This window comes from Myotis myotis, unplaced genomic scaffold (assembly GCF_014108235.1).
Source record: "Myotis myotis isolate mMyoMyo1 unplaced genomic scaffold, mMyoMyo1.p scaffold_m19_p_3, whole genome shotgun sequence".
Lineage (NCBI taxonomy): Eukaryota > Metazoa > Chordata > Mammalia > Chiroptera > Vespertilionidae > Myotis > Myotis myotis.
This window is the reverse complement of record NW_023416335.1, coordinates 112,857,836-112,868,187: the sequence shown is the minus strand read 5'-3', so window position 1 is coordinate 112,868,187 and position 10,352 is coordinate 112,857,836. Positions and strand designations below refer to the sequence as shown.

The 10,352-nt window shown below is 43.6% G+C and overlaps 1 protein-coding gene across 1 annotated transcript; it reads right to left on the bottom strand.

Annotated features, from left to right (window-relative positions):
• Positions 1-4,207: 4,207 nt before the first annotated feature.
• On the bottom strand, positions 4,208-10,055 carry HMGB1 (high mobility group box 1). The gene is made up of 5 exons (XM_036298484.1): positions 9,903-10,055; positions 7,904-8,067; positions 7,586-7,731; positions 6,922-7,096; positions 4,208-5,872 (listed from the first exon to the last, which is right to left on the bottom strand). Exons 2-5 carry the CDS (start codon positions 8,051-8,053, stop codon positions 5,696-5,698), a joined length of 648 nt encoding a protein of 215 aa, XP_036154377.1. The 5' UTR covers positions 8,054-8,067; positions 9,903-10,055; the 3' UTR covers positions 4,208-5,695.
• Between the last annotated feature and the right edge of the window lie 297 nt (positions 10,056-10,352).

Below are 10,352 nucleotides of genomic sequence, written 5' to 3'. Positions count from 1 at the left end.
GTTGCCAAGGGCTAAGGGGGAGTGGTAATTAATGAGTATGGGATTGCCTTTGGGTGATGAAAATGTTTGAAAGATAGAGGTGGTGGTTGCACAACACTGCAAATATACTAAATGCCACTGAATTGTCACTTTACAATGGTTAATTTTATGTGAATTTCACCTGTTTTAAAATGCTATGTTTATATTAAATTAATTAAGTAGATATTTTATATATTTACTAGTTTTATTTATTTACTAGAGGCCTGGTGTACAAAAATTTGTGCACGGGCAGGGTCCCTAGGCCTGGCTGGTGATCAGGGTTGATCTGTGGGGTGACCGGCAGGCCCCCGCTGGCACCTGACTTGGCCGGCCTGGCACCACCTGCTCGTCTGCCCCGCCCCCAGCTGCCACTGCTGCAGGTTGCCTCCCTCTGCAGGGCGACAAGCAGAGTGAATGGGGGGTGGGGGTGCTCACACCCTCCTTGGCTGGCCTGGGACCTGCAGGCTGGGGGCAGCTCCTGCGTTGAGAGTCTGCCCCCTGGTGGTCAGTGAGCATCATAGTAACTGGTCGTTCAGCTGGTCATTCAATGGTTTGGTCGATTTGCATATTAGGCTTTTATTATATAGGATGATATATATATAAACTGAAGGGCACATAGTATTTTAAGTCTTCTGAGTAGAATTGTAGATTTATTTTCTTTTTCTTTCAATAAGTGCAAATTTCATTCAGAATAAGGGTATTTTTTCAAAAGTTATTGTAGCATGTAATGGATCACAATCCTTCTTTGCACCTCTGGAGGTTCACACAGCTACTCTAAGGACATGTGAGCAACACAGATCTCTGGTGCTTTGCAGCTCTTTAGAATCTGCACGATTGGCAGTATTTTTGTCTTGTTTTGTCTGGAAGTGTCCTGAGTCCACGTTAATAGGAGGAAAGCTGGAGAGAAATCAGTGATGGCAGTGTGCTGCCCTGCTCGCATTTCAACTGCAGTCATGGCACCAGAACCCAGGAATGAAAGTAAGGGGCTGGGAGGAAGCCTTCCCGTCCCTTATCATCCTTAAAAAGAACTCATACTTTTTTTTTTTTTTTGTGCCTATGAGCCTAACACTGCTAAATTGTTGATGCTGCTTTTGACCCTTGAGCAAACTTTTGAGTCTGTAGGCCTCTGTCCTCTACTCTGTAAAAACCACAGGCTGGACTGGCAGAGCCCTTTGCCTCTAATGTACTGAGCCTGCACTGGCCCCCAAAGCAGGAGCAGCGTTTGTTCCTTTTGTGAAGAGGTTCTGGGTCAGCCTCCCTGCTTCGCAGCCTGTGTGCCTAGCCCAGTCACTACACCCACGTCCCAGGCAGGCCAACTCCAGATATGCAGCAAGACCTGAGCTTTCCTAAAATTCAGGTTGGGGCGGGAGCTGCCATGTCTTTGGGGAGTAGCCTCCAAGCTCTCTTCACACCTTCTGGGTATCACACTGGCATGTGACGATGTGATGCCCGAGCTTCCTGTTTTTCTGTAGGAGTACTCTGTCACCCAATAGGTACTCATTGTGTTTTAGGACCTTTTATTCTCTTACTTGGTTATGTTCAGGACATTTTATATGATCTGTAATTAAAACCCAAGGAATGAAAATATGGTGAAGCCTGTAATTACAGATTCTATGTAACTCTAAGGAACGAAGTTTGTTTCTAAATGCATTGTCGTGTGTCCCGTGCTGAAGTACTGTCTCCAGCCAGGTGAGACAGGGGTCCACTTTATCCTATTTAGAGCAGGTCCTCAGTATCCATTCCACTTTTCCAAGTAACCAATCACCTAGTGCCCAGGATCTGGCCCACACAGTCAACTACAATTTGTAGCCAAACTCACTGCTTTTCCAAAACTGCTGTTTGCAGCTTCCATCAAGATTGATGGTCTCTGCTAGAAAAAGCCCTCCCTGAAAACTACCTGATGCTTCGGGAAGTTCATTTTCACACAATAGATTACTTATTTAGTTATTGCAGTCACTTTTTAGAGAAATAATTTGTTCAGTAGCTAAATCAATTGCCAATTCAAGGGTCTTTCAAGTTCTGATTCTGTCTTCTCGTGTTCAGGTGGCGCTGAGCAAATGACAATATTTCCGTATTTTAATTTCACATCTTTTAAAAATGGATAGTTGGAACCAAAGAATAACCAGTAAAAAATCTTGATCATAAAAAGCATTGTTAATATATTTCACAGTTAAGTATAGCTTTTTGGGGGACAACTTGTCAGTATCTGACAAAGTTGTAAAAGCAAGTTTTTTGACTAAGCAATTCTACTCTGAGGTAAAGACCTACCCGTGCCTAAGAGAAACACACAGTTCACTGCAGTATTGTTAGAAATAGCAAAAAATAGGAAATGTGAATAACCACCAGTAAAGGTATAATCGATATGGGGCATCATACTATGGTAAGTCAATTGTGTGACTAAAAAATAAATACCTCATAATTTACAAGGATCTCCGCAACTCCCTTATATTACTACTCCCCTTTTCTTTAGTGGGTGACCAATATATTCAACTGTATAGGATCTAACCAATGGACATGCCTAAAGGCACGTGATTACATTCCTCCTGGTAGATACATTTCAGATTAAAACCCACTGGAAAATGGGCGTTATATATCCTGTAGTGTGGTATGTTATGCTTGTCACTGCGTGTTGTGTGGTTTTTTTGTGACATGGTGTGTCATTAAATTGCAGCAGTCCTAGTGCAATACTTTGCCTTATTACTCCAGAGAGCAACTTGGCTCAGACGCAGGGAATTTCCCAAGTTACGGCAGGGTTAGCAATGGTGTTCACATCTTTGCTTGGAAGAGGACAAAACCAGCTTGTATCTTTTGTTCCATAGATATCCAAATTGTTTTCTGGCTTTTATGTAGTTGTAAAAGAATTTTAAGAGCCATTTGAAAATGACAAAGCCTGTGTGTGTGTGTGTATAAAATTTTAAATAACTTACCACAGTCCCTTAATAAAACAGCCAATGGTTCGAACTTGGGCAACAGTTAATTCCAAGACTTAAGGTTGTACCACCTAGATTTAAGCCAACCTATATTTAAGCCTTCATCATAGATTATGTGATGCCAAAGAAATTGGCCACAATTTTCATTTAAAAATCTTTTTTTGTAGTTTCCTATATAGCTAGATACTACACTAACATCTGAGCAATATATATAATTCCTTAGGCAGTGAGAGAAATATTTGTCTAACAGCTACTCAGCACACTTATTTCTTACCCATGATGCATAGGATTCAAAAAAGATTTTTCGAATTTCACTGTAAAAAAAAAATTGATACGGCAAATCAGCACCTTGATGGGAGATCAGATTACAACCCAGCAATAATTCTCAATCTTTGTACAGGTAAATTAGGAAATCGGGTATTAGGTTAAATTTCCAATCAGTATACTGATTTTTTAAAATGTAGAAAATTTAATAGTAAAATTTATAGTTTAATCTTTTCTTGATAATATCCTTATACTCCATAGTGCTGAAACTATAACATTAAGTTCCTATACCTTAACTTTAAAAGAATTGTTTGCAGTTTAACACCAAATCATCTAAATTGTCTCCCCACTTCATTTACTTGAGTTTTGGACGTCCAAGTTCCAGGGGTTACTGTTGAAACAGTAACGATTTTCAGATTGAAGAGGATTTTTATCCATTTTTTCCTGTTAAGACCTGAGGCAGTTAGCCCAAAAACTTTATTCAGATTCTCAACATCTTAAAAGTTTTCATGACACACCCACTAAAATTAGTTTCCTTGAGGATGTATTCACTTTTAAAGGGATCAGACTTGCTGGCAACTGATCTTGAAATTGTGATTCTATAGCCACAGAAACTTATAAATCAGAGAGGATAGTGACTTGTTCCTTCTAAACATTTTTGATGAATTTGAACACAATGGCAACCTTTCTATTTGAGGTTCTCATTTGGCTTACATTTATCACTATCCTTACTTTTAAAAACTATCTTGTTTAGCCCAACATTCTGAAAGGAAAATTAGTTTTCCCTCATTTATATATTTAGTATCCTCTGAGATCACTTAGAATGTGACAAAAACCTGGTTTTTCATCAGCCCATTAACCTATTTATAAGCATCAAATATTTTTAAAGAAAAACTCTGCCAGTCTGTATTTAGTGTTGCTAAGTTATCAGAAACAAGATTAAAATATGTATGTATATAATAAAATCTTAAAATCTCAAGTGAAAGCCATTTAACTAATATGTAAAACCTCTGCAATTAGTTTATTAGTATCATCCAGGACTCAGATGTTCAGTATTCCTCCTGAAATTACATAAACAAATGCAAATGAAAATATCCAAGTCAAAATTATATAACAAAACAGCACTCCATCACAAAAGCGTGTAAAATTACAAGAACGCTATTTTAAAACACTGGCACCGTTAAGAGAATGTCAAAAACCACAAAATTGCCAAATTGTTTCCTAAACAGCTAAGTGGATAAACATGGCCCTAATGAGTTTTGAGTCTTATAAAAATCAAATTCAAAAAAATTGGACAATCTGTGATACAAAGTTTACTTCCCTCATGTCTATTTGATTTTATAAAGGGGAAAAACTATAATTTGGAAAATATACTCGATCTTAAATGTGGTATACAATTTTAAAAGTTGGCCTAATTAAAAATACCTTTAATGGAGTCTCAAGTTTCCTAAGCAATCCATATTTAGATAAATAAGACATTTAGTCAGCACTTTTTTTTTCTTCAGAGCCTTTGCCAGGACTAATGTCAACAAAAAACTTCATACCGCAGTCTTGTATTTTAAGCTCACGCTTTTGGGGATACATTCTCAGGCCTTCTTTAATGTGGGAACTGCAAACATAACTGCCATTACATGGTAATGGGAGTTAAAAAAAATGTCAAGTCCTCATGTAAAGATTAGAACATACTTTTCTATTAGTCCTTCAAGGACAGACTTTCAAATGTTTGATTCTAATAATCCCATGCTGTGAGTAGAGTGGTTACTTTTCACTTTGTAAATGTGACTGGGCTGTGTGAAAATTATCAACTGACCAAGACTTTGAGTTTGTTATGGATGAAAACTATCTCAATTCAACTCTCATTACCCTCATCACAATTATGCAGGGTGTGTAGACAAAAGCTTTTTATCAGCTAACTATATGAAAAGATAAACACTGTAATAATTATATGATCCAAAATGGGCAAAAGCAAGACTAGCTTCCCCTCAAGAAGAAAAATGTCAGACCTATGAAAAGGACAACAATACTAATAAAAAAAATTGTATTTACTTAGAAGCATTCAGAATGTCAACAAAACAGCTGCAACTTTTTTTTTTTGCAATTACAGAGTGGTATTCAGTTAACAGAACAACAATTATTTCGTATAAGCTGCATCAGAGACAACTGAAGATGAAAAACTACCATCCCCATATATAACTAATTTGTGCTGTGCACCAACAAGAACCTGCTTTAAATTTCCATGCCAATTTACAACCCCCATACTGTACCAGGCAAGGTTAGTGGCTATTGAAAATACCACCAGGACAGGGCTATCTAAAGACACATTCGGTAGTGTGTTAACTATACAAAAAAAGACACTGTACAGTTTAAAAACAAATCTTACACAGCCTTACATTTCAATTTTTTTTCTTTAAAAGGAGTGAGTTGTGTACAGGGGGGTTAAATGCTTTATAGACAAGAAAAAAAAAAACTGCGCTAGAACCAACTTATTCATCATCATCATCTTCTTCTTCATCATCTTCTTCTTCATCTTCCTCCTCCTCTTCCTCCTCATCATCTTCCTCATCTTCTTCCTCTTCCTTCTTTTTCTTGCTTTTTTCAGCCTTGACAACTCCCTTTTTGGCAGCATCAGGCTTTCCTTTAGCTCGGTATGCAGCAATATCCTTCCAAGATAAGGGCAGGAGAAATTGGTAGGAAAGACAATACAGTTAAAGTATGGGGAGAAATAAAAAGCAACATGGGAAAACCTGATTAAAAAAAAAAATCAAGTGATCCCAGTATTGGTAAAATACCACACATCTGAAGGCTCACTCTACATCCACAAACAACCAAGACTTTGAAAAATGCATATAAAAATGAGATGATTATAATTCACGGTCTAATATTTGCCATGTTATGCCTCACTGAAGTGAAATTATGCACATGCTAACATTTCTTTATTGAAACTAGAATGTAGAGACTTTGATTAAAGGGTAGACACTGCCACCTTCTGAATGCAAAAAAGCATTCTACGGGTTTATATTGTCAGATCCTAATCCATACATAGTAAAAAATTTTATCTTAAAAAAAAAAAGTAATTTATCAAGTAAGCATGCAATTAAGGTTAAGAAACATCTAGAAAAGAATACTTTCCCCCCAGAATAAGAAGATAAAATTTAACTTTAATATTTTAATTCAAAGTACAGGGGTTATAGACTTTCCTTCACATCAATTTATTACAGACATTAACTTTTTAACTTAAAATTTAGTATTCTGGGGTTATCTAAGACAGAGAATATAAATGTTTCAGGGCATGTTTATGAGGTACACAATCTATATTATTTTTGTTCAACCTACTTTTATATTGTATACCTAGACCATTTAAAATAACTAATCATCTGACTCAAAGTAACTACCAAAACTTCAACATATTTGGAGATATTGGGGAATAACAAACCCAGCTTAAATGCACAATCTTTGCCCAAGGCAAATAATATAAAGTAAAAACAAACAAAAAAACCCAACACATTTCTATTATAATTTCATATTCTACTAATTTAAAAGATGGAAAAGGACTTAGGATCATATCCAGTGAACATACTAAACGTAGTTGTTATACTAACAACAAAAAACCAGCATTATACCTCAAATTTTTAGAAACCCCTAAGAAAATAGAAATTAAGGCGAGGTACCAAGATTACCTAATTACACCAAGCAAATCTATACTCCTTACCTTTTCATATTTCTCCTTCAGCTTAGCAGCCTTCTTTTCATAAGGCTGCTTGTCATCTGCAGCAGTGTTATTCCACATCTCTCCCAGCTTCTTTGCAACATCACCAATGGATAGGCCAGGATGCTCTCCTTTGATTTTTGGGCGATACTCAGAACAAAACAAGAAAAAGGCCGAACTACAAAGAGAAATTTCATTTTAGGAGTTAACTATCAAATGTGTAGTTTACTTACATATAAAAAACTGCTTCTAATTTCTAGCATGCATTGGATAGGGTACAAATATCATAATATGCTAATTATCCTTCATAACCAAAGCCTGATTTACAATTATTTAACATGATACTACTAGTTGAATAGACACTATTAATATTAATGTTAGAGCTCCAAAAAGACATTCTGCAAATTAAGTATTTCAGATATTTCTCAAGAAAAGACTCAAAATGACATTTACAAATATATTGGGTGAAGAAAGCAAATACCAAGTTCAAATGCTCTGGCTAAACTCCCATCCCATAGGAATTTTACTTACAACACTTAAATATACCAACGTGAGCCACTATTAGCTAAGCAACTTTGCTTATACACTCCAAACCCACAAGGTGGCTTGCTGAATTTGTGATTTTACTGCAAAACACTTCTTGAAAGAAAAATGGCAAGATACTTACGGAGGCCTCTTGGGTGCATTGGGATCCTTGAATTTCTTTTTTGTTTCCCCTTTAGGAGGAATATAAGTTTTCATTTCTCTCTCATAACGAGCCTTGTCCGCCTTTGCCATGTCTTCAAATTTTCCTTTCTCCTTAGCAGACATGGTCTATAAAAGAATTATTTGTAAACTTTAAGTTGATAAGATTTTAATAAATTATCAAGTATTAAAATGAATAAAACCAGTGAGTGTCCTTCGTTATTGAGGAGCCTAACATTGCCACTCAGTATGCAAACGGACATAGGCTCCACTCTTTCTTGTGCGTTTTAAGCCCTCTTACCTTCCACCTCTCTGAGCACTTCTTAGAAAACTCTGAGAAGTTGACTGAAGCATCTGGGTGCTTCTTCTTGTGTTCCTCCCGGCAAGTTTGCACAAAGAAGGCATATGATGACATTTTGCCTCTCGGCTTCTTAGGATCTCCTTTGCCCATGTTTACTTACTTTCCTTAAAAAAGAAGAGAATGCTCGATGTTATGTTTACTTACTTTCCTTAAAAAAGAAGAGAATGCTCGATGTTAGCAACGAGACTGACATTTCGGAGCACTTTAACTTCTCGGAGTGTGTATGAAACTAAGGCGCCGGTCACTTGGCACGGAGTGACGACAGCTTCCCCTACTCCCAAACCCAGACACGGTAGCGACCTGCGCTTCCTAGCAGAGGCGATGCCACGCAGAAAACGGTCCGCCGGTGGGATCTCAAAAAGTGCAGACACGATCGTACTCACAGTGCCGGTTACTCATTTGTTCGGAATGAGGACCTCAACGGTCATTTAAATGTTTTAAATGTACAAAATCGCCCAAAAATCTACAAGACCAAATGTCAGGAAACTAACGTGTGGACGCCAGGACTTGAACAGGTAGGGGCCCGGCGAGCAGCAGTAGGGCCCTCGCCACTCAAAGTTTCGTGGTCGCTCGGGAACACTCGCGCGGCACAAACTTTGCCGGGAGGAGGCGGGCGGGCGGCTGCCCCGCCGGGACCCGGCCGGGGCGGCGGCACTGGTGCGGCTCCACCGCACCGCGAGGCAGCGTTTCCCAGCGGCTCGGCCGCGAGACGTGTTTCGGCTCTGACCTGGCACGTCCGGTCTTAAGTTTCTCCGCGTCAACACGGATGAGGGACAAAAGCCACTCCTGCGCCGGCTGACCCCTGCCCCCACACGAGTCTTTTTGGTCCGTCAAAGTTGGGGCGCCACGCGGAGCGGGCTCCCAGCGTCGGGGCTCCGCACACCTTCCCGCCACTGGCCCCCCGGAGTCCGGGGGCCGCGGCGCAGGCCCGGGCCCGCCACGTGCGCCCGCCGCCCCCATTTTGTCGGGCTCGCGAGGGAGCAGCCCCGCTCGAAATGGGGGCTGGCTCCGCCCGCCCGCGGCCGCCGGCCCGGCGCGCACGGAATGGCCGCTGCGCGTCTTCCCCGCCTGCGCCGCCGCGAGGGCGAGCGCGAACATGGCTCCTTCCCTTTGTGTGTGTGTATGTGTGTGTGTGAGAGAGTGAGTGAGTGTGTGTGAGTGCGAGCGCGGGCGGGCGGGCGGGGTGGCGGCGCGCTCCGGCGCACGCTCGGCCATTGCGGCCGGGGGGAGGGGCGGGGGGCGCGCGCCGGACCCTCCCTCCCTCCCCTCCCCTCCCCCCGCGCCGCGCCCGTCTCCCTCCGCGGCCCGCGCGCCGCCACCCCCGCACGGCGGACACGGGGCCGGGAGCGGAGAGAGGAAAAAAAGTTGCCTCGGAACTGCGCGCCCCGCTCCCCCGCCCGCCCGCCGCCTTGTTTTCTCCCCGCCGGCAGCGCCGGGCGAGTCAGCCATGTTCCAGCGGGCGCAGGGCGCCGCTCCCCCCACCGCGCCGCCGCCCGGGCGCAGGCCGCCGGGCCCACCGCGCTGCCCGTCCGCGCCCGGCTCTGCGGCGGCCGATGCAGCCCGAGGAGGCGCCGCCGCCTGCCTTCCCGCCGCGGCCCCGCCGACCCCCGCGCACGGCGGCCGCCCGAACGCTCGACTCGGGGGCTGAAAACACGTTAAAAATGTTTTCAATAAAAATATCTATTTTGCGCCAGTCGGCGCGGACGCCGGCGGTGGGCGGCACGGGCGCGGGGCTACAGCGCTCGGCGGCCGGGGCCGGGGTCCGGCGCGGGGCAGGGCTCGGCGCCCCAGGCTCGCTCCGTGCGCAGTTCCCCCCCGTCCCCCCTCATCCGCCTTTGTGTGGATCCCGACCCGCCGCTCCCGGCCGCCGGATCCCGCCGCCGCGCGAGCCGGGCGCTGCCGGAGGCGCCCTTCCCGCCGCAGCGCTGCCCGGACTCACCCTCAGCGAGCACACAGTCACCCAGTGCCCGGCCGGCTCGCACTTGCCCCGGCGCTGTCTCTATGGAGCTCAATGTACTGCAATGGCTGTGAGAGCGGGAGCCAGACGCAGCCTCCTCACTCTCTCCGCTCTGTAACATTACTCTCCAGCCAGCGCGCCTCCTATTGGCTACCGCCAACTCACGGAGCCCGATCATTGGTCCGCTCCCTCCCATTGTCCTGACCAGAGCCCGTCGGCTATTGGCTGTCTTCGGGGACACGTCATCAAGGATTGAAACAGCGCGCAAATCTGAATGTGTGTGGATGCCGGGCAAGGAGGCTGAGGCGGGAGAGGCAGAGGCAGAGGCAGCTGCTGCTACGGGAAAGCGAGCTCTATGGTGTATGTGCATGTGTCTAACCCGAGCCGGCTCCACGCCGGAGCGGCCGCCGGAGCGGCGCAAGCCTGACTTCT

What these genes read in the sequence shown, in the direction of transcription:
- HMGB1 (XM_036298484.1), bottom strand. Translation starts at nt 8,053, where the DNA reads ATGGGCAAAGGAGATCCTAAGAAGCCGAGAGGCAAAATGTCATCATAT. An exon ending in AGTGCTCAGAGAGGTGGAAG is followed by an intron (nt 7,732 to 7,903) that starts GTAAGAGGGCTT and finishes ATTCTTTTATAG; the next exon opens with ACCATGTCTGCTAAGGAGAA. An exon ending in TGAAGGAGAAATATGAAAAG is followed by an intron (nt 5,873 to 6,921) that starts GTAAGGAGTATA and finishes TTATCTTGGAAG; the next exon opens with GATATTGCTGCATACCGAGC.